The sequence below is a fragment of the Poecilia mexicana genome, unplaced genomic scaffold (genome assembly GCF_051168715.1).
Source record: "Poecilia mexicana isolate PSO_F unplaced genomic scaffold, ASM5116871v1 scaffold_3, whole genome shotgun sequence".
Classification (NCBI taxonomy): domain Eukaryota; kingdom Metazoa; phylum Chordata; class Actinopteri; order Cyprinodontiformes; family Poeciliidae; genus Poecilia; species Poecilia mexicana.
In genome coordinates this window covers 16,347,476-16,371,158 of record NW_028263372.1, presented here as the reverse complement: position 1 = coordinate 16,371,158, position 23,683 = coordinate 16,347,476, and the positions used below count along the sequence as shown (strand labels likewise).

The 23,683-nt window shown below is 38.7% G+C and overlaps 3 protein-coding genes across 4 annotated transcripts; 2 read left to right on the top strand and 1 right to left on the bottom strand.

Annotated features, from left to right (window-relative positions):
- The first annotated feature begins 619 nt into the window (after nt 1-619).
- LOC106927323 (F-box/LRR-repeat protein 3-like) lies at nt 620-8,808 on the top strand. The gene is made up of 6 exons (XM_015002817.2): nt 620-955; nt 1,533-1,740; nt 2,574-2,738; nt 2,840-2,962; nt 4,709-4,880; nt 5,728-8,808. The coding sequence occupies exons 2-6, from the start codon at nt 1,534-1,536 to the stop codon at nt 6,366-6,368; spliced, it is 1,308 nt and encodes a 435-aa protein (XP_014858303.2). The 5' UTR covers nt 620-955; nt 1,533; the 3' UTR covers nt 6,369-8,808.
- A 432-nt stretch (nt 8,809-9,240) lies between these two features.
- LOC106927319 (LIM and senescent cell antigen-like-containing domain protein 1) lies at nt 9,241-15,929 on the top strand. Of its 2 annotated transcripts, none has more exons than XM_015002806.2 (10): nt 9,241-9,460; nt 11,185-11,341; nt 11,468-11,534; nt 11,844-11,964; nt 12,174-12,323; nt 12,426-12,576; nt 13,523-13,615; nt 13,720-13,768; nt 13,919-13,994; nt 14,210-14,686. In XM_015002806.2, exons 1-10 carry the CDS (start codon nt 9,432-9,434, stop codon nt 14,346-14,348), a joined length of 1,032 nt encoding a protein of 343 aa, XP_014858292.1. In that variant the 5' UTR covers nt 9,241-9,431; the 3' UTR covers nt 14,349-14,686. The 2 variants fall into 2 exon arrangements, with proteins under 2 accessions (XP_014858292.1, XP_014858295.1); XM_015002809.2 differs by lacking the exon at nt 14,210-14,686 and adding an exon at nt 14,702-15,929 and having other exon boundaries at nt 9,253-9,460.
- Nucleotides 15,930-16,367: 438 nt separating this feature from the next.
- On the bottom strand, nt 16,368-22,770 carry LOC106927318 (NTPase, KAP family P-loop domain containing 1). Its single transcript, XM_088004230.1, is given in 6 exon segments — nt 16,368-16,403; nt 16,405-16,647; nt 16,958-18,379; nt 18,898-19,226; nt 20,103-20,219; nt 22,635-22,770. Coding segments are annotated over 6 exon segments (2,187 nt in total). The 5' UTR covers nt 22,675-22,770.
- Between the last annotated feature and the right edge of the window lie 913 nt (nt 22,771-23,683).

Here is a 23,683-nt window from a genome sequence, read left to right as displayed (position 1 = left end):
CTTATACTACAGATGAAACTAGCAATAAAGATGTACAAAGTAAAAAGAGACCTATGCTGGGTCATCCTAATTAGCAGTGTCATACATTAACACCCAGATGTTTGTGTACTTAAAACATTTAGCAATTGTTAAATGCCCTCATTGAGATGAGCTGTCTACGATGGATTTCTGCTCGACTTCATTTTCATGTTTTGGTTCATCCACCCATGTGGATACAGATCTGCAGCTTTATTCATGTGCATTAAAATTAAAATTATGGGGAAGCCATGTTGTTCTATGTAAAACTCTGCCATGCTTTAAGTTTTCCCTATTTTGTCACATGCCATGCGGTCTTCTGTCCTTGATAATAATTGGCTGTGGTTGTATTTTAATCTTTTTCACCTATTTTATCATTACAAAAAAAACAACACTTTTTTGACTGATTATTACCAACAAGCATGAGTGGGTGTAAAGTAGGGCAACAGAAACATGGTAAATATCTTGATTTCATAAGCTCTATAAATTAATTTAATTGTTTAGACAATTATTTTTCTTTTTTGTCTTTATCTTGAGTTGATTTGTCAGTTCCTAGTAAAACCGTAGTAGTTGAACCATTGTTGCCTTGGAACACGCATTTGGGTGAAACTGCGCCCCCTTTCGACTATTCACTATAACTACAGCGCTCTGATCCGCACAGCAACACAAACGCCATCTTTAGCCGACAAAGTGCTGTGCTGAGGCAGAGTTGTGGATCGAAACTAGGTCAGGCGCCTGGAAAACTCGAAGACTTTTGGAGATCTCCCGTCGAAAGCCTCCTCGGTTGGTGTTCAGTAAGGCCCGGCCACACCGCACTGTCGTATGGTCCAATGTGTTTGATCGCTCGGCCAGCCCGTACGCAGTTTTATTTTGTCGGTCCAGGTTGACGTTGAAAGTGATTCTCCGTAAATAAACAACCAACGGTGGAGCTGAAAGCCAGGTGAGATAAACAGACAAAGCTAAACTTAGACATTAAATTTGTTTAAGACGACTGGTTTTAGTCGCTAGTTACAACTTGCTAATAATTGTCAGCTTAACCCCCAGCGTGGTTAAATGTGGCTAAGCTAACTATTGATCTGTGTTTTTGTGCCGTTTTTAACGTCAGTCTCTTGACATTTTTGCACATTTGTGCTAACTTAAAGCTGTTTTAGCCATTGCTTTGATGTCAACAAATTTACAACATGTTAATTTGACATCGGTGGCGTTTGTTGAAATAGAGGGAGGCGTGACCTATGAGTACAAATGTTTTCATTGTGAGCAAGAAAGACTGGGTCCGCACCATTCACAGCCCGGTGTACTTGGCGGCGCCACGAGTGGCGCGATGATCAAGGTTAAAGATAGCCCATCAGTGTCCAGTCAGTGACTTAATTTACGGCCGAATCCAATAATTTTCCCAAAGCATTTGCAGCCCACTAACCGAATATGAACTGATGTGTTAATTATTGGATTGCAAATAAAATGATTGCATTCTTCCAGAGCTCTGGGTGTACGTTAAACTCCCTCTTCTCCTTTCCCAGGATGAAACGAGGTCTCCAAGAGAATGAGCAGGAGGAAGGAGGAGGTCCCAGTGGGGGGTATCAGAAGAGTATCAAATGGTCAACTAAGCAGGAGGAGGAGGAGAAAGAACTGGAAGAGCAAGGAGCCAGCTGGGAGTGTATGCCACAGGAGATCCTGCTTCACATTTTCCAGTACCTCCCACTGCTGGACAGAGCTTATGCTTCTCTGGTACCCTGAAAGCACTGATTACATGTCAACTATACTCTTTATGGGACTGTGTGAAATGGCGATGTAGGGCTTCTCATTTAAATTATTATTAGCATTATCGCAAAAGTATTCACTCCCGCAAACTTTGTCGTGTTTTGGCGAGTTGTATTTGGACTTGAGAGAAAAGAGACTTGAGAACCATGCTTCATTTTCCTTTCGCCTCATAATTACCCACGACTTTGCTTTGGTCTTTCACATGAGATTCTAGTAAAATGAATTGGACAGCAAAACACAGAGGGGTATAAATACTTCTGCAAAGCACTTTGCATTAAAGTGGTGGTGCCGAATCAAACAGAACAGAACTGTTTTATCAGTGAATTAAAGCCAGCATTCAGTTTCAGACTGTCACCACCTCCACTCCTAGCTGATTTCTGAAAGTTAGAAGATTAATTGCCACTAATTAATCATTAGCAACTTGCTTGTAAGCCTGGATTTGATTAGGTTTTAAGATGGAGACGTGTGATCACACCTTTATTTACTGGCTATATAGTAGAGCAGAGCAAGTTGTGATGGGTAAGTGCGTTTCATCATTTATGGCTTGGCAAACATTCTTTATTACCTTACCTTAAGGTGACTTAAGGTCACAGTATCAATTTAGCCACTCTTGTAGCTGGTGTTGGCTACACACATATTCATTCTTCCAACAAATTTGACAGTCTTTTGGTGTAAAGGTCACAAAGGTTGATGTTTCTTTCGCCCAGAGTCTCATTCTGTCATATTACTACATTTTTATTTATTTGTGTTTTTTAAATCACTCCATTCCTTACATGAAGTCTGTTGGGTAATTTCTCTAGGTGTGCCGGGGCTGGAATCAGGCCTTCCACATGCCAGAGCTGTGGCGCTGCTTTGAGTTTGAGCTGAACCAGCCGGCCAGCTCCTACCTGAAGGCCACACACCCGGAGCTCATCAAGCAGATCATCAAAAAGCACTCCAACCACCTCCAGTACGTCAGCTTCAAGGTGAGACAGGCGGACGGTTTGTGTTTTAAAAACCCCAAAGTGGATTCACCTCCTCCATTTTTTTTAAAAAGAGGATTTGATTTTCTGCGTCGGACTCGCAGGTGGACAGCAGCAGAGAGTCTGCAGAGGCGGCGTGCAACATCCTCTCTCAGCTGGTGAATTGTTCTTTGAAAACCCTGGGACTCATATCCACAGCCAGGCCCAGCTTCATGGAGATGCCCAAGGTAACCCTGAAGGGCAGCGATAGCTCAGCCGCCTAAACTTCAGATTATTGATGAATGGATGAGATGAGGCTGTCCTGATTGATGCCGTGTGCCCACGGGAAGGTCTAAGGCCTGGAAAACTCTCAAGCTGACGGATTACAATGTCACTTTTTGTGTTTATTTTCCGTAATAGTTGATCTTTGAGAGGAGGTCACAGCTTGGATTTTTTTTTTTTTCTTAGGCTTTTCTAAGTTTTTTACTAAGTTTACTAAGTACTAAGTTTTTATACTGGCTTGATCTTAAAAGGAAGCCTTAAAGGTTCAACAACTTTGATAAGCTTTGCAGGTCGAGTATTTTCACGAACAGTGTTATATTCTTTTTTTAATGGATTCGGTTTGTTGGTTGACTGTGGCAAGTGTTCAGTCAATTAATTAATTAATAAATCAATCAAGATATGTTGAGCAAGATCCCTTCCTGGCCACGCCCCTCTCAGCACACTTCCTGTCATTGGCCCCACACTTAAACCATCAGTTATTTTTTGATATTTTTATTCTTTTATATACCTAATTTAAGTTTGTGTGGAGAAGCCTTGTAGACTTTGACCATTTGTTACAATGCAGGACATGTAGTCTTAGGGCTGTGCCTCTAATGATGAACTAAGGAGCCACATTCATTTACCATAGGAGAAAAGCAGAAATGCAGTAATTGTTAAAAAAAAAAGATGCAATAAAATTTAGAAAAACAAAGTTTTAAGAGTAACAGTGGAGAGTAATATTAACTAAAACTAAAAACAGAATTATAAAACATACGTGGATAAACTAAACAAGACAAATAAAAAATATATATAACTTAGTTCATATAAAAACAAGATTGACTATATATGTTTATTTTGTTTTTCAAAGCAAAAGCAGATTTCTATTATTCATTGTTGAAATTATTATTATTATTTTGTCTGTCATGTTGAAGCTCTAAGTCTCGTGTGTTATAAGTAGCACCTGAATGACGCAAGCCTTAGCCTTTCTTTGGGAATAATGTGAAAATGCTCCAATTAATTGACATTAGCTCACACTCGGTGTAGAACCTCGTGATCGGATCCAATTGGTAAGGCAGGCCACGTTCCAACGACATGGGATCTATGCTTTGATTCGTAAAAGTCGCTGCTTTTGTAATTCCATTAGTTTCTGTTGGGTACAAAACTACTACTACTATCAAAGGACATGTAGAACTTTTTTTCTCCTTTTATTGTAATTGTTTCTATGATTAACCTGGGATCAGTCAAACTCAAAACCAGCAGCTCAGGCTAAACTGAAAATTGGAAATGTGTCCGTCAGAAAGAGCATCTTCAGGATAAGCTGTTTTTTGAGCGACTCCCTTGGAAGGCGTTGCGGCTCTCTTACTGGGACATTCATTCAGCCGCGACGTTTCCAGTCTGAATCTACAAGGCCTCTCTTAGCTACACACACTGTAGACTTTTACTCAACAAATAGTAAAGTCTACTTTTTTTTTCTCCTTTTAATCTGAAAAAATACCCACACACACTTATGTTTAAATTATCTTTTTTCAGCCATTAAATTGAAAAGATTTTTATTTTTATTTTTGTGCAGAAAATTCTACTAAAACGGCATCCTGCTAGTTTTGCAATCGTGTAATTTCATTTTGCACCACCATTACCACTGTGTTGGAACCAGATTGGTACAGTCATAATGGTGTTATGTCACCCTGGTTATCGCGTTTTGTACCATTAAATGTGTCTCTTTCTCTTTACAGTCTCACTTCATCTCCGCTCTGACGGTTGTTTTCGTCAACTCCAAGTCTCTGTCCTCCCTGAAAATCGACGACACCCCCGTGGACGATCCGTCCCTCAAAGTCCTGGTGGCCAACAACAGCGACACTCTCAAGCTGCTGAAAATGAGCAGCTGCCCTCATGTTTCACCTGCAGGTACGAACACAACACATGATTTACGGCACGGCTGTTAATTCTTAATAACCGACTCATTATTCTTGAGAAGCTCATTTCTCACCAAGATAAATTCAGTTTAGTTCATCTGGGTTGCACCGATTCACAATAAAAGTCGACTCGGGGTGTTCTTCATATTAAACAGGTGGCATGTAGGTGAAATCCAGGCACTCCAGATAAATCTAATTGTATTAAATTTTATTCAGTTTAGCTGCAAATGCAAACACTAACTACACACTGACTTCTGCCAACTCTTTCATTTAGTTTGTTACTTTATTATTATTATTATTATTATTATTATCTTAATTTCACATCCATGAGAAATTATTCTAAAACAAAAGAAATGGGTAAAAAAGCTTTCTATTACCTAAAGTACCTGATGTAGACAACTCACAAAAATAGCAAATTGCTGATTATAAACATGCTTCCATATGCTAATGTGGAGAAAAAACATAACTTAATATTAAAAATATATATAGATATAGTTCCTTGCAAAAGTTATAGTGTGCCTTTTAGATTTTTCGCTTTTTTAAAAAAAATTTTATGTGATGACCAAAAATCTTAATATGTGGGGATTTTAGAAGATGGACGAATACGAAATATCTTCTAATACTGAAGTGAAATAAACCTGATTCATAGTTTGTTACAAATTAAAGTCTGAAAGTTCTGGAGCTCATTAATATTCATCCTCCATAAATCCCAGCAACATACATTGGAGGTTGTAGTTTTAATGTGATAAAATGTGAAAAAACCTCAGGTTGTTTGAGGTTTTTTTTTTTTGTTTGTTTGTTTTGTTTTGCACCGACTCACTGTGTTCTCCTGTTTGCAGGCATCATGTGCGTGGCCGATCAGTGCCACGGCCTGAGAGAGCTGGCTCTGAACTACCACCTGCTGAGCGACGAGCTCCTCATCGCGCTCTCCTCGGAGAAGCACGTTCACCTCGAGCACCTTCGCATCGACGTGGTCAGCGAGAACCCGGGCCAGCAGTTCCACACCATCAAGAAGAGCAGCTGGGACGCCATGGTGCGCCACTCCCCCAAATTCAACCTGGTCATGTACTTCTACCTCTACGAGGAGGAGTTCGACCCTTTCTTCCGCGACGAAATCCCCGTCACGCACCTGTACTTCGGCCGCTCCGTCAGCAAAGACGTGCTGGGCCGCGTCGGGCTCACCTGCCCGCGTCTGGTGGAGCTGGTGGTGTGCGCCAACGGGCTGCGGCCTCTCGACGAGGAGCTCATCCGCATCGCCCAGCGCTGCACGCAGCTGTCCGCCATCGGCCTGGGAGAGTGCGAGGTGTCCTGCAGCGCCTTCGTGGAGTTCGTGAAGATGTGCGGGGAGAGACTAAAGCAGCTGTCCATCATGGAGGAAGTGCTGGTTCCGGATCACCGTTACGAGCTGGACGACATCCACTGGGAGGTGTCGAAGCATTTGGGTCGGGTCTGGTTCCCTGACATGATGCCTACGTGGTAGAGAGCTGGAGAATGGAAAGGTTTGGTGAGGGGCTAATTTGTTTTTTGTTTCTTTTTGTGCGCAGATTCTTATTTTTACAGGTACAACAGAAGAAGAAATTACATCTTTTTGATGTTATTTTGTTTTTAATTTGATGTAGCTGATGCATTTATATAATTTAATCACTTATATCCTTTAGCATTTTCTTCCTCTGAGCCCTTCAGACCTGTTGTTATTTACACATCAATTAGTATAGCGATGGATGTATCTCGAGTCTGTTGGGAATTTGAGGAATTATGTTCAAGACAGAAGTTGCTCTACATCTGTGTTGGCGACATGCAGGCAGATATTTTTTTTTGTATATATGGTAAATATTGTTTTTTTTTGTTTTTTTTTGTTTTTTTTGCCTTGTAAGGGCATAACTACAATCCTTTTAATAAAAGGAAGTAACTTCTCAGAGATGAATTTTACAAAGACAATTATAATTGTCACACTAAATGCACAATGTGTGTGAAATCGGTTTGTGTAATCATCTTCGTCGTGGATTAAAGGTAAATACAGTGCATAAATTTGACGGGATGATCAGCATGATAAGCTAGGAGGGTTTTTGGTTAATCGCTCTGCAAACGTTTGTGGATTTTTTTTTTTCTTTTTAAATTTACGTTAGTGTCTGTGCGGAATTGCTAACTGGTCTTTGCCAAGAGGCTTTGTGTGGCCCAGACTGGGTGGTGGTCATGAGACAGCAGTCTGGTATGCAGCAGCAGAGGTGGATTCTGTCTTGAAATTATGTTTTTGTTTCTTCTAACCTCTCCAGCTTTCCCTCGTAAAGCCACTATTCCCTGTCGACTGATTCACTACCACTTGTTATTTTTGTGTTCTTCTGTCCAAGTGGAAAAAGCCCAAGGATAGCCTATCTCCTGTTTGAAACATTAACTGGCTGGCCATGATGAGCTTGTAAATATCTCCGAGTTGCACCACGTTTTTTTTTTTTTTCATTTCTGTATTGTATGACAAATTATCCTGTTGAAACTGTAAAGAAAAAGTGTTTATTTGAAAACATATACATGAAAGAAACCCTAATTACAGACATTAATATGCAGTATACTTGTATATACAACGTATAACTTTAATGCACTTTTTCCTCTAATGAAGGTCCCCAATTAAGGCAAAATTATGCAGAGGCAGAGGTAATTTCTCTCTGTTGTCACAAACTCTTTTTGTAGATTACTTGAATGTCTGTTATTTTTTTTAAGACTTATTTTTATTTTTTAACATTCTAAGTCTAATGAATATAGCTGATTATTTATTATATGAGGAGAAAATCCCTTTGGCAAGAGAAACTTGCCTAACAACACAATCATATAATGTGCTACTATTAATACAAATGTCTATCTGAGAAGGATTTTCTATTTAGTTTTTGTTGTAATATCGAATGTGTTTAATACTGGTAAAGGAAATAGAAAAAGGAGACTGTACTACGAATCACTGATGAGATGTATGGATGTTGTTAAATTCCAGAGATAAACATATTTAACTATAAATCCTGGTGATGTAGTCACTTAAATTTGTAATTAGGGGGAAAAAAAAGCTAATGTTGGTTTGAACCACTGAATTACAAGGTTACAGTCATTTAATTGCCTCCGATAAAGTAAATGTATATAGTTAAAATGTGCAACTGAGCATTCAGTCAAAAAAGAAGGCTTGTAGAGAAGCTGTTGCATCTGACTGAATGACTGATATGCTGGCTGACAAAATGTAAAGCACTATTAACTGCAAATGTTATTAAAAACAAAGTGAGAAGAACGAGTAGATGTGGCTCAGGCTGAATGCTTCACAAACTGATTATTGTCTTTTGTTAAATCCTATTTTTTTTATTTAAATTTCATTTTTCTCAATTCCATAATAATAAAAACAACATGCTATTACTTGCACAATCTCCCTTTTGTAGATATAAAATGATGCCGTTCTCCATAGTGAAACGGAAAAAAAAGTCCTGAATATTGTTTAACCATTTTTCATTTAACATTGGTTGTGTATCATTATTATGTTAACTGTAGTTAAATTTGTAAAAACTTCAAATTTAATAGCCTGCTGCTCTGTTAATGGACCCATCCTGTCTTTATGTGTTTTCTTCCCTCTTATGATTCATCCCGTTTGTTCGAAAACCGAATGAAAATACTTTCAGAACATATTTCTTTTATCTGTTTGTAAATACACGCCCTCTGCTGGTTAGTGTGGTTAACTGCATTTCTTTTCACCTGTGCATGAAGATGATTATTGTAATCTAAGCATGGGATGGAGAGCTGATCTTTCTTCTGAAACAGTTCAGCTGCTGTTAAGTTATATTTTCTCTTATTAAAGCTGTATAATACTGAGATTTTTTTGAAAGTAACTTGTATTTTTTTTCCAAAGTTATACAATATTTTAGTTTATAGTCATTAAAAACGCTTGTTTAAAAAAATATTGTGTCTGGAATTATTTTAAATATATCTATGGCTGTTGAATTTGTATTTCTTTGCATTTACATTGAATATCCTACATATTTATATTGTGCATTTACAGTTTACCTCATATTTAATGGGCAAATGCACAATCTTCATATTAAACTGAACATAAACAATGGTAATTCGGCTCCTATCTGTCCTCTTAATTTCGTTTGTTTTGAACAGTTATTAATATTTACTAAGAGTATGTTGAATGGTAGAGGTCTTACTCAACATGAAACGTGAAGATTGTGGTTACTCTGAAGCCAGGAAACACGTACAACTTTCTAAGATTATGGTGGTTGTTTAACACCTGTTGGAAAATTGTATGTTTAGAATGAGTTAACCACATTATTTGTTTCTATATATGTTATTTGAGCTTTAAAAAGCAGACCCCTCTTTTTGTGCTCGCGCCCTACATTGGGTAAGCGACGCCCTGGTTGGTTTCAGACTCTCGGACACTCCCCACTGCTGCCTACTCGGTCTCCTTGCGTTTGCGTCGGACGGGGACTTTCAAGTCGACAAAACTTTGTAATTCTGAAAATAATCAAGCACAGCGTTTTGTAACCCGTTTCCCCCTCAGACTGTGTTTAAGGAGGTGATGCTGGGGGTAGCTGGGATGACGGGCAGGTACGGACAGTTAAATCCTTAACGGGAACTCTGCTAGCGTTGCTAAAGCTAATGTCAGGCTAGCTTGCCAACGTATCTAACCTCAGAAGAAAGTAGTTTAGTAAACTGGCTCAGCTACAAAGTAACTAGTTTGGAGTCTTTCATTTACCTATATATTTTTTTCATTTCGGTTCCTTCAGAATTTGATTTTACAGGTGAAAAAAGATAGGGATGTATCCAATCCCTACCTCTTGCGAAGTTGCAATATTAGCATGGTAGTTGTTTGACTGTTGAAGGTCTCTCTAGCCCTACTAGCCAGTTTTAGCGTCTAACGTGAACCTATGTGTTGTTACAATAGAGGCTTTTTTGTAACAATACATACAAAATGCCTTGTGTGTAAATATTTTTGGTGATATTAGCGTTTTACTAATTTCGACAATTTCACTCAAAACAGCTTTGGATAATTAAAGGCTTATAGATTAAGTACAACTCTATACTCCTAATATGTTGAGAATGTAGCTTTTGCTGTGTTCGTTGTTACCGTTTTTGTTTAGATCTAAGCCTATATAACTGCACAAGTGTACAAAATGCAAAGCATAACTTGAGAAAATACAAAATGCACCTTTCAAATGATCGTTTCATTTAATATGAGAGAAAAACAAACCAACATGGGCCTATAAGAAATGCCCCCAAAACTCATAACTAAAAAGTCAGCTAAATGTAATTACTATTTTTGCCACCCACTGTCATCAGGCTTTTTGACTATTTAGTAAATGAGTTTTGTCCCATTCTTTGTTTTAATTAAGCACAACCGAAGGCTTTTTGCAAATAAACAGCCTGTTTAAAGTAATGCCTTAGTATCTTAGCTGAGCATAAATCCTGACTTTAACTAGGCCCATCTGAAACCCATTCATAGTTGGGACTGGTATGCATGGCAGCTCCTGTCCTCAAGGACTGGTGTACTGCTGGTTTTTGATGTCGCCAACACACCTAACCCACATTGTCCAACTACCTCCTCACTCAGCATGTCAGAAATCTGCAGAGGCTTGCTAATGAACTGTTATTTGATTCAGGTGTGTTGAACCAGGGAAATAACTAAAGCATGAAGGATACCACAACTTCAAGTCTTGACTTTCTTTCTTTTTTTTTCTGACAGATCATAAACACTGACATTAAATAAAGCAAGTGAGGCTTCTGATGTTGTTTGAGGTTATTTTGTGGTATGGAAGCATTCGAAGTAAATTCAGGAGGATGGCCACACCTAAGTTCACTAGGGTCATTCTACTCCTGTAAACATGGAGGACATTTGTGACTTGACAGGAAGAGTGGTTATTCTTACACACAGACCCATCTTGGTTTGGAAAGCTCTTCTCTCACTAAATAAAATCACAGTCTGAAAGACTTATTTTTTATTTTCTCAGGTTATTTGTAATGATTAATAAGTTGCCTTGTTTTGATACATTTATGTTGAACAAAAACAGAAGAAACCTGTAAGGGGGAGAAAGATTTATTTATTTTTGCATAGTCGTATGCAGGCTTAGCCAGCCATCAGTGCTTCTCTAACCTTACCAAATTAGGTGATGTCTTTGCAGTGACTAAAGGTGAGTTCATTATTCCCGTTCCTCTCAACACAGTTGACATATACTTCAGATTTGAGCTATGTGAGAAACGATAAACACCGGACTAAGCCTGAACACCGAGGGGAGAAATGCACGCGTGTTTTATTTTCTCCCCCTGTAACACAGCTTTGCGAATGCCCTGGTCAGCGCAGTCTGTGAGCGGTGTAAAAGTGGCTTTGCTCCAACTGAGAAAATCGTCAACAGTAATGGAGAGCTTTACCACGAGCAGTGCTTCGTCTGCGCCCAGTGTTTCCAGCAGTTTCCAGAAGGACTCTTCTATGAGGTAACGCATGTCACATGATGGTGCTCTTTTGAATGTCACAAATCAACGCAATACTGAGCCATACCGAGTGCACAGAGAGTTGTTGACTCTCTTTAACAAATATGTTTGAATGTTTTCCTTTTACAGTTTGAGGGCAGGAAATACTGTGAGCATGACTTCCAGATGCTCTTCGCTCCCTGCTGCCACCAGTGTGGTGAGTGTTGACTTTTAGTATTGACCACGTTTTGTGTGGATTCAGAAAACTAAATTGTTTGTAGCTTTTTGGGAAGTGGCAACTGGAATATTCTTTTTTTTTAAGTTTGTAATCTATTCATATCAAAATTATAAGTGATATTACAAATTTAGTTGATAATACAGTTAAACTATTTTGTTTTTTCGTCAACATACCTGCTGGCAGCCTAAGTGTTGCAGTGTTTGTCTCATTTTAATTATGCGTTTTCATCTCATGCCTGGTGTGTCGAGTTGATCTGTCGTATGATTTTTTCTTTTTTTCTTCTTCCAGGAGAGTTCATCATCGGTCGTGTCATTAAGGCCATGAACAACAGTTGGCACCCTGACTGCTTCTGCTGCGATATTTGTCAGGCAGTACTTGCAGATGTGGGGTTTGTCAAAAATGCTGGCAGGTTAGTAATCCCGGCGTTTTACAGTCTGGCAAATAACAGCGTGGCAGCCTTTTGAACAGGTGGCGTCGCTTGCCAAGCTTGTGACTCTCTTTGCATTTTAGCAAATAATGGAATTTTAAGCAGCTGTGATGGAGTGTGTCACAAAATCTGTAGGAATGTTTTTGGCACCCTGTGATTGCTTTTTTTTTTTTTTTTTTTGTTTCCCTCAGGCACTTGTGTCGTCCATGCCATAATCGGGAGAAGGCTCGGGGCCTAGGCAAGTATATCTGCCAGAAGTGCCATGCTATTATTGAAGAGCAGCCGCTGATCTTTAAGAACGATCCATATCACCCTGACCACTTCAACTGTAACAACTGCGGGTCGGTGCCATCACCTTCATCTTATTCTCATGTTTCCACACATTCTACTGGTAGGATAAATTTAACAGTCTTTTTAAATTTTATTCTTTTTTTTTTTCCTAGAAAAGAGTTGACTGCTGATGCAAGAGAACTGAAAGGGGAGCTCTTCTGTTTGCCCTGCCATGATAAGATGGGTGTGCCAATCTGTGGCGCCTGCAGGAGGCCCATTGAGGGACGTGTGGTCAACGCCATGGGCAAGCAGTGGCATGTGGAGGTTTGTGAATGCTTCAGTCTTGGGTCTTATTGGTAATATTTATCGCACTTCAATGCGTTCATTACCTGAGAAATGGCTCATATTGTTTTTCGGTCTAAAAATGTGTTTTCCAATTAAAAAAAACACCAGAATGAAAGCAGTATAACGATAATCATGAAACTCAAATTAAAGATGAAAGAATGTTGTTGTTTTTTTCTCAAATGAGAAAAAGATTATAATTTTGTCTCTCATCTGATTCTGACTTCAGATGTTCTTCATAAAATTTCAGGCACAAAACTCTTATCTTCCCCTTATCTATATAGATATACATGATTTTGTCCAAATCTTAAAGACATCCTTGGTCTTATTCAGATCTCTGCACTGCAGCCAGGCTTGGGTAGAATATAAAAACATTCAATAAATTATGCATGTTGTCAAGATATATGAACTTGAAAATGAAGGAAAAGGTATTTGGACCCAAAACGCTTTAAGCTAGTTGGAGTGTTTCTGATGGGCCTGAGAGTTTGGAAAAGATGAATTCTCCAGAGGTCAAGCAAGGCAGATCAAATGATGGATTCATCTGACTGAAGGCTGCTGCATTTCATACTCTCTAAAAGTTTGACACTATTAACAGTGTTCAGCAGGCGGTGTAATGCTGAAGATGTTAATTGGCAGCAAGTAGTTTTACATCCAACCATTTCAGAAATGACAGACATGAGGTTCTTTTTTTTAATAGTTACACCATGAATGCTCTGTATTATGGGATGCATGGGTACACAACAAGAGGAGACTACATACAAACTGCAGTGTTTTTTGAAGATTCAGACATTTTACTTGTAAATGTTCCCGACTATTTAACAGTCATTTATATCATGTTTAGATTTCAGCCAGCATCTCTTCAGTTTGATCAGTATTTGACTTTCATTAGAAATGCGTCTTCCCCTTAGTAACAGCTGTTTCTTTGCAGCACTTTGTTTGTGCCAAATGTGAGAAACCTTTCCTTGGTCACCGCCATTATGAGAGAAAAGGTTTGGCTTACTGTGAGACGCATTACAATCAGGTAAGAAGCTAAAACTTGGCTTTGAATGACACGACCAACATCACAACGCAGGAAGACAATGAAGGAATTTGTTTGCTTTCTCTCCTTGTTTCTCTGCTGTCAAGCTCTTTGGGGACGTGTGTTATCACTGCAACCGTGTGATTGAAGGCGATGGTGAGCATCGGTGTGATAAAACACATAATTAGGATCTTCTGTGGTTCAGTAATTTAAAAAAGTTCTGTGGTTCAGCAATGAACAAAGTGTTGCTTTCAGTGACAGCAGCTGAATCTTCTGTTTTTATTTATTTCTTCTGCACCCCCTCAGTTGTGTCTGCTCTCAACAAAGCCTGGTGTGTCAGTTGTTTCTCCTGCTCCACCTGCAACACCAAGCTCACTCTCAAGTAAGTCTTAATATGTTCATTGATGCAAACCATAAAATCTAGTAACATGCAACTCTTCCACCTCATGTTTGTTGTGCCTCTTACTTTTCTTTAACACTTCTCACTATTAATAGGTGTGTTTTTCATGATGCCCCAACACTGCTTCTTTCTTATTTCCTGTTTTCCTCCTGTGTCTTCTTTTCCACGCCTCAATTGGTGTGTTTATCACAACTCAGAGATAAGTTTGTTGAAATTGACTTGAAACCAGTGTGTAAGCATTGCTATGAGCACTTGCCTGAAGAGCTGAAACGCAGACTTGCTCGGCGTGAACGTGATGCTAAAGACCGCAGGAAAAATCCGGCAGTGTGCCTGTAGCTTCACCACTCCATCCATGGGTTGGTGCTGTCGCTGCCTTCCTCGCTTACTGTGGTTGTCCTTGTTAACTTCTTTGGCTGTATGGCATGTCATTATTTTTTTGTAATTTACTTTCTAGAGTGAAACCAGTGTAGCTGTTTGTGTTGGTGGCATGAATCTAAAACATGTACATGCATGTTAGATATAAGCAGAGCTTGATTGGTTGATTAAATTCAGATGCCTGGTAATTTATTTAGTTGGTCAGACAGAAAAAAGCTTGGTGCAACGTGTTGCATTCGGAAGTTTTGTAATCTAATCAACAACATAACACCCAAAATACTCCAGTGGTTTTATTCCTGTTTTCCTCTTTGCAGGAACAAGTTTGTAGAGTTTGACATGAAGCCTGTTTGTAAAAAGTGTTATGAGAAGTTTCCGCTTGAGCTCAAGAAAAGGCTCAAGAAGCTGGCGGAGTCATTGGGACGGAAGTGAGCTGCTGTCTGATAATCACCTGGATGGGCTCCTGCTGTGGTAAAATATCCAGGGAAGATGTTATAGTAAGACATAAAGCCATTTTGGGGAAACTGAATAAAGGAAAAGTTTAGCTCTAGATCAACACCAGTAAAGTTGTAAGTGAAGGTTTATAAGGTTTGCTTAAAAAAAGTCCATCTGTTTACAAACCAACATTGACCCAAAAGGTGAAATTCATTGAAAAATTTGCATTTATAGAAATTTATGCAAATGTTTCACCTCATACCCATCTTTTTTTTAATTTTTTTAAGTTTTTATATTTTGTTTGATTGTACATTCCTAAATTATTAATTTGTTTTCCGTGGAGCGTTTCAATGTTTAAGTCTATTGTCCCTCTACTATCACCGTGTCTGTTAGCTGTGTTAGTGCCTGCCAGAATATAGAGGTTAACATGACTCTTAATTACAAATGTGCCTTAAAAACAAGAGCTGTTTAAATGGGAATTGCTTCTATATTACAACTTGTATCTTTACTCGGTATAGCTGTGCTTGTGTTTGTCTTTGACTAATCTACTGAATACAGAATCCTTTGACCTTCATGTCCTATGTAATTTTTCTAAAAATTAGAAAAATTACATATATATCCTTAATGAATATATATTCCGTATCAAATTGTGAAATTAATGGCTGTGTAAAATCCATGCGCCTATTTTGGGTCTTGTTCTTATTTTTCAAAATCTAATAATGTATGCTGTCTGAATGTGGTTATGTATTCCAAATGCCTGGAGTTGTTGGATATTTCTGGATTAATTAACATTTAAAACATTCAAAGGTTGAACGGCTAACAGGAAATCAGAAGTTTTTTTAGCTAGTATTTTAACCTGTTTGATGTGAAATGATCACTAACAAACCCTCTAATTGCTTTGGTTATTTATAAACTTGAATGCGTTCTGAAATGACAGGCACACAAAATAAGTTTTTTGTGCTAATTTTACCTATTGGAAGATTTTGTGTTTACATTTCAGTTGTGAGCTTGCATTTTACTAGCATGGAATTGAAAATTACAGTTTACTGCATCTTATGTACAGTGCTGAGATGCTTCATTAAAGATCAATAAAGTATTCTGAACACATAATGTTGAACTTGTGTTTACAGAAATTAATGAATCTGAGCTTATTATATTTTTTTCCCCTCCACAACATAACTTCAGTGCTTGGTGGTGTTAAATTTCCCAAAGTTTAAACCCGTAGCTGTAAGAAGTATTTGTCTAATATCCTTGTGCTCATATAAATATTTATCTCCCTTGACATATTTTGCTTCATCAGTCCTATTCATTTAATCTCATGTGATTCATATGTTCCACTTATAAATAAACTACTATGAATTATCCATCCATTTTCTTTACACCAACAGCTGAGGTGTAATGAAAAAACATATCTAAACAAACATATCTTAAACAACACATCTGCTTATCAAAGCCATACAAACATGGAAAAGGATTAAAAATTTTTTTGGAGTACTCAGTGTACCTTAGCACACTAAATGTATTTAACTATGTGACAAAAGGCAGCTGTTAACACAGGCTGGTGGTAGATGAGTAATTATTTCTTTGCTACACACTGGAGGAACTTGTACAGGTGGGTTTTGGCAGGTAATGTTAGCATGTTCTCATGCTTTGGCCGGAGGGGTGAGACGAAACTCAAGAAGTGAAGTTTGAAAGTTGCCCATTCACCGAATGTCATACCCAGGAGGACTTTCAGATCTTCTGTGTCACCAAAGACCAGAGCAGAGCCATTGAGTTTGTGGATTTTCACTGTCTCTCTGTACTTACTGTCCAATTTCAACCTCTCCATCTGAAGAAAAAAAAAAAGAATATAAAACACAATGAGGATAAGTTAGGTCAAAGAGTAAGGCTGAGAAATGTTATGAAATATTTTATCAGCACTGATAAATGATTAAAGGAATGAGCAAAACTGCTACCTCTGCAAAAACATTACATGATGCAAAAACGTCCAACAAGATCTCTTTCCGACAAACTATCACTACAAATTTTAATCTGAAAGTTTTTTTGTTTGTTTTTAAACGAGCTAGCTTTAGAACAAAAATATCCAAGATATGCTATAAGTGCACAAGTCAGACAAACTAACTGTCCAAACTCCTCACCTCTTCACATATGTCGTCTGTGGTCATTTTGATAAGACTTGTGACTGGAAGAGGAGCTATGTTCCTCATCCAACCAGAATCTTCCAGCCTGCATGTCCCTCTGATAAGAGCCAGTTCCCTCCTGATTGACTGATCCAGATTCACCATCCCTACTTGGAAGATCTCCAGGTTCTTTATGGTGAACTCAAACTCGTCATCCTTGAGTAACGCTTCGAACACTTCAGGATCTCCGTCCTGCTCGAGGAGGTCCTCGATGTTTGTCCGCATCACATATAGCTCCTCCCTGGACTGGCTGAAGACCTGCCAAAGGGTCTTTGAATCATCATGGCTCGCTTTCTGTTGATCAATCGCTGCTCTCTGCTTTTCATCCTCCACACACTGCAGGATCCAGCCGAATCGACAGGGCCACTGGTTGGCTAGAACCACCCATGCTGCAGTGTCCTCTGGGTCAGGAAACTCTTTCTTCAGTAACTTCATGATTATGACCGTTACCCAGACAGAGTTGATTGTCCTCTTCATTGAGATGGCATCATCTAACATGTATTTGTTCAGCTTTTTTTCACCCTTGCTAAGGATTGTCAGAACCGTTTTCTCCAATTCATCCTCTTTCATTTCTATAGTATCTACAATGGACTCCGTTGATTCCCCAATTGCCAACACTATCGGCTCTATCACAGATGTCTTTCTCCTGTGTCTGTTCCACCTCAAGGGGGAATCTTCAGAGAATCCTGGAGTGTTGTTAAGACTGTGAAACAACTTGTGCTTTAAATTTTGAGACATTGTTGGGACTGTGAAGGCCAGAGTGACTATGCGGTTCAGCAGTCCGTGAGCTCTGTCCTCTTTACAGATGGAGCTTTCTGCAAATTTCACTTTTTCTAACAGAACAGTTGGATTTACAGCCAGAATGGAAAGAACTGGGCTTTCCTCATCTGAGAGTAAAATATTGATGGCCCCCAGGACTGCAACAATTTTCTTGGGGGAGCAACGGTCCAGATTAGTAATTTTCAACACAATACGTATCCTCCTCTTTTCAAATACCTCCATGAACTTGATGAATTGAGTTAGAAACCATATTTCTTTCCTGACTTCATTCATGAATCCCAGTTGTTTGCTGAGCCGTTCGTTGTCCATTCCTTTCTTAATGTTATGAGCTTGGCTGAAAACGAGGCTATTAGCCATCTGAATGGCAAACCTCAATCCTGTCGCTGCTGGGATTCCTAAGGATATAAAGATGGCGCCCTCAAGTAGGTCCACCTTAGTAACTTCAGTCTCGTTCTTCTGTGGGGACTGTACTTCAGGAAAACCCCAAACAAAAAAGACAACTAGGAGAACTACTGGGATAACAATGATACACACCAGGACAGACCACAGAGGGCAGCCTAAAACCATCTTGTATGTCCAGTTATCGAGGGTGTCCTTCACCTCCTGAAGTGAAAAAAAAGTAACCCAAGGAGAATAAACGGTTACCAATCATTGCTTTGTACTGTGCATGTTACTAATATAAATGCATTGTTTCTGCAAATTTAATCCCCATCATGCAGATCTCATGTTAAGTTTGATCACATCCCCTTAAAGTGATTCTTAATTAGCTTCAGCTTTCCCTCATGGAGGTTGGAATCCTATTTGGATTCTCACTGTGACCAGTCCTATCTATATAGCAGGTTAGATTTGATGATTTTAAATTAGAAGACTCAGTTGAGTCAAATAAAAATTCATCAAACTCCCCCTCTTCCCCCCCAAAAATGGACAGTATGTTAATATATTGCACACTGAGTAAGCAAAGGACCGAAAAGACACTAGAAGGCTGGCTAACGAGTCATTTAAAGTGTTTTGCAGAACATTTTTCAATCCTTTTTTGTTACCCAAAAAAACACACACAATGTTAAAATTATAACCACTAAATATGTTCTTAAGGTATAGAAAAGCCAACAGAAACTCACCTTTTCCTTTACTTCATCCTCTTCATCATATTGAGTGACACGATAGAATGCTAGTTGCAGTTTCCCAAAATTCACCTGCATGGCATGAAACAATCGTATGGCTATCCCAGCCCATAGCATGTCACTGCCAGCAAAATGCCAAGCACTGAAATTCACATAAAGGAACCTGACGTTATGGCGATTCTGGTTCTCCATAGTCCAGACTGGTGTGTAGAAGATCAGCCTCACAATGAGAAGCAACAAATGTTTGACTGAAAGTTTGGCTGCAAGGGGCTTTTCTGATTTGTCGGATTTCTGCTCAATCCTCAAAGACTCCCGATTTGTGTACACTGAAAAACAACAATTACAATATTTACATTGAGGATGTAAGTAGTTTAGATCCAAATGATTGTATTAGAAAATATGGATGAACAATATCATCATGATATCTTCTGCATTAATCAAAAAAGGCATCTGTGACCCAGTCTTGGAAAAGCAGAATAAAAGATATATTTTAATATATTTTCTATGGATGCTTTGTTTAGTAACTCGTCTCAAGTAGAAACAAAGTCGGAAGAATAAGGAGACGGTGTCATAAACACTGCAACCATGCAAATCATGCAGCAGGACCTTCAGGGTACAGCAGCAATACTTTTCTTTTCCATGGAGGCCTGTCACCACTCACACTAGTTGACATGACTTGTCTTTGTAATATATTTCCAAAATTTGAATGAACAGGATGAATTTATATGTTCAGCCTGACTTGCTATCTTTTTTGTGTACTTTGTTTATTCCTCTTTGTTTAACTCTCCAGAATTTTGCTTACTATGCTTTTTAAAAGAAATAATTTTTAAAAGATAAAAGGATGACTTAATGACTGAGTAAAATGCAAAGAATGTCCCTTTGTAAATGCATCCAGTCAGTTTTTAAGAAGTTATTAAGACCTTTGGGTTTGACTGCATTATGTTGGAACATAATATGTTGTAATATTCTGTCATCATAATATTATCATGGACAGGTGCAGTTTGCACAGTCAGTGCATCACAGTTTCACACGTCTGTCACGTTCACAGCTCACACAGCAGATAAGGAGACGGTGTCATAAACACTGCAAACATGCAAATCATCTGATGCAGAAAGTAGTCATCAGTGTCACACTGAGTAAATCCAGACAGGTTTAAGTGGTTGTTTTAGAAACGATCCGCTTGTACTTTTCACACCACTTACCTCCCATTTGATCAAGAATCACATCCAGTCGGTCCTGACAAGAAGAGTAGAGTCCCACTGTTGCCGGTGATGAAACCTTCGTTAGCGTCTTGGACAGAGCGTATGCATAGATATTATCTGAAAGAGATTTATGTGAACAGTTGATGTGGCTAACTCATTATAATGCAGGTAATATTGCTATTGTCTAAAGATACATTATTGTTTTAGTCTGTAGATTTAGAGATGTTGTATTTCTAAGCTCTGCAGATCTACATATTTCCTGGCGAAATTGTAAACTTTGGTCTGAGAAACATCTCATAAACTTGCAGAGGACCTCCATTGGGTTTCACTTTTCTCTGCATACACTCGCCTCATACCTCAGCCTTTTACACTTTATTACTCTTACAAACCTTGCACACTGAGAGACTGAAGTTGTTGCCTATTCTTCTTTGCAGACAAGATCAAAATGCAGTCAAATTATCTAATTATCTTCAAACATTATTTCACTCTAGACCAGGGGTCCCCAAACCTTTTCCTGTGAGGGCCATATAACTTTTTCCTTCTCTGCTGGGGGCCAGAGTTAGTTTGTAATAGAAAAAGTGTGATGACTGCAGGAGCCTAAATGTAAAAATGTATTGTTTTCCAGAAAGCACAATCAAATAACCCTCTCTGGGTTCTTCGCAGAATAAATCCAGGAAATAACACTATTAATGAAATAAATATAGTATTTTCTGGGCTATAAGCCGCAGATATCTCTGTAACTCCAGGTTTTCCACAGCGATGCAGCAGCAGCAGAGGGGGGCGGATAGCCAACATTTGAGTCATAAAAGGTCAATTAAATATCACATTTATTAGGGTTGAAAAAGAAAAAGTTGCCAAGTTTAGATTTAACTGAACTGATTACTGTAGTTTCTGAACGGTAACTGTAACAGTAAAAGTGCTGATCCTTTGTGTTGCTACTAGCATGAGATAAATGAAAACGGGCGCTTCCTCCTTCTTCTTCAGATTTCAACAGCAGCTTGCATCCATTATTGTTGCACTACCGGCATCTACTGGATCCTAATATCTATACCTCAAATTCTCATAATGATCCCAGTATTATTAAAAAAAAAAGAAAAATCTTCTTTTTCCCCTCAATGCTATTTAACTGATCAAAAACATTCTCAAATTTCAATTCCCTATTAAAACCTAATTCCATTTTAATGGGTGCTTTCTTCTTTTATTTCCAATTGTGACTTCCAATGATTCACTTCCTGCTAAAGAGCCCCCTGGTGGTTGATGAAAAATCCACATATAAGCGTCTTATAGTCCAGAAAATACGGTATATGAAAAAAAATCTGAATGCTCTCTGGTATTGTTCAGGGGGTCGGACCAAATGTGGAGGTGGGCCGGATCCGGCCCGCGGGCCGTAGTTTGGGGACCACTGCTCTAGACACGATTGGATTTAGGTCAAATCTTTGACAGAGCCATTCTAATCTGAATATGCTTCGATTTAAACCACTTCATTAGAGATCTTGTAGAGTTTCATTAACTGGATGTTATTTTGAAGCCTTAAACAGAGTTTCTTCCTGTATTTAACTCTATTCATTTTCCGTTCAACCCCAACTGTCATCCCCACAAAATCATGCTGCCACTGTCATGTTGAATTACAGTGTACATGTTTATTAAGGTAATGTGCAGAAATGAAAATTTCTGCAATCACTATATTAGTAAGAGTGTTGATATGTACATTATATCTGCTTTACATTTTCTTCTGAACTGAAATTTCCTAAGAGATGCTGGTTTATGGCTGCATAGGGATGCAGTTGGTAGCACTGTCGCCTTGCAGGAAGAAGATCCTGGATCTGAATCCCAGCATGAAAGTTGCATGTTCTCCCTGTGCATGCATGGGTTCTCTGAGGGTAATCCAGCTTCCATGACTGTAATGTCAATTGGTTTCTCTGAATTCTCCTTAAGCGTGTGTGTATGGCTGTTTGTTGTGTATGTCTCTGTGTTGCCAAGCGATGGATTGGTCACCACTGGAGACAGCCACCAACCACTTTAGCGACCTCAAAAAGATCAGCATGTTAAATAATAGATGGACACTGGCTTATCAGACAGTGTAAAAATTAAAAGTGTGGATATATTCTTAAACTTACCAAATTTTGGTAAAGGGGGTATTATGTCCTCTCCCATCTATCATTGAATTAGCTCAGTTGTGATGCTGTTGTCTTGGAATTTTCAGAAAGACAAGACTTGTGCAATAGCAGCTACTGAAAATGCTCTCAAACTCCTTCTTGTGTTTGCTCCTGCTACTTTTTCCCCCCTCCAGACTTTCAAACACCTTATGGCTGCTGTTCATTAATTTAAGCCAGACAGGCACTGTTCCCATCAAACAGGATAGAAATCAGAGGCTGAACTCACACAGAGCCACCACTGATTCACATAATAATGTTTGCGAAGTGTGTTAGGGAGAATTCATTTGCACCCTGAAACAGAGTGAAAATAGAGTCCTTCTGAGGAGAAGGGATGGACTCTTCTACATGCACATTCATTTCTTGTGGAATAACTCACCTGTTGTTTCCTCCTTCATGATGACTGTAGGATGGGACATGCAGCTGTCAGAGAAAACACCTTTGATCTGTGAAAAATAAGAAACAGCCAGACTCTCAGCTTGGGACACTTTGGAGACATTTCTGCAGCCATGTGTAATCTGTTTAGCTCCAGCTCTCTCCTCACTTCCCTCCTCTCACATCTCTTCCTCTCCTCAAACCTTTAAGGGATTAATACATATCATTGCATTTATTTTTTTTATTGATTAATCATAAAGGCTTCTGGATAAATTTTATGAAGGATATTAATTGTTAATACAACATTTACTGGTAGTTTGTATTTCAAATACTTAAAAACAGTTAATGGTAAATTTAATTCTGAACAGAAAATATATGGGGAGGTGTTTGTAATGTTAACAGTAAGGAATTATCTGCAACATTTAGGTTTATTTAGCCTGTAATAGAGAGAAACTAGAAAATTTCTGAAGAAATTTAAACGGGTGCCAAAGTGTGCCCGCTGGTTGGAACCCAGCGTTCTGATGCTGTGGTATTGATGCTACTGCTTACTTTAGCATCAATAGTGAAGTAAGCTGTAATGTACTCAAGAGCATGTGGAGAGTCACAAGCATGTTGAGTAACATGGACTTATACCATTCAGTATGTTGAAATTAATGTCCATGTTAAAATGAGCCAAATTGCTAACATTAGCCTAAATGCTGGCGGTAGCATATGGGGCATCACTAACACGTTGTTCTACATTGACTTACTCCATTCAGTGTACTAAGCGTGGCTAATAAATAAGAAAAATAGCTAAAAGGTTTTTTTTTAGGAATACGGCTAATGCTAATGGGGGCAGTGAATAGCTAATGCTTGTGCTAATGTTTGTGCTAATGTTAATTCACTCCCGCCTATGGCGGTGCACTAATATTGAGATGGTGTCATCATGACCGACTTTCATACCAATAGAGCCAGAATATATTTGTGGGTATGAAGGTGAGTTAAAAACTGTTTTGGGGTCAAAAATCCTCTCCGCTTTTCACTCTAGTGGAGGAATATTGTCCACTAACCTGG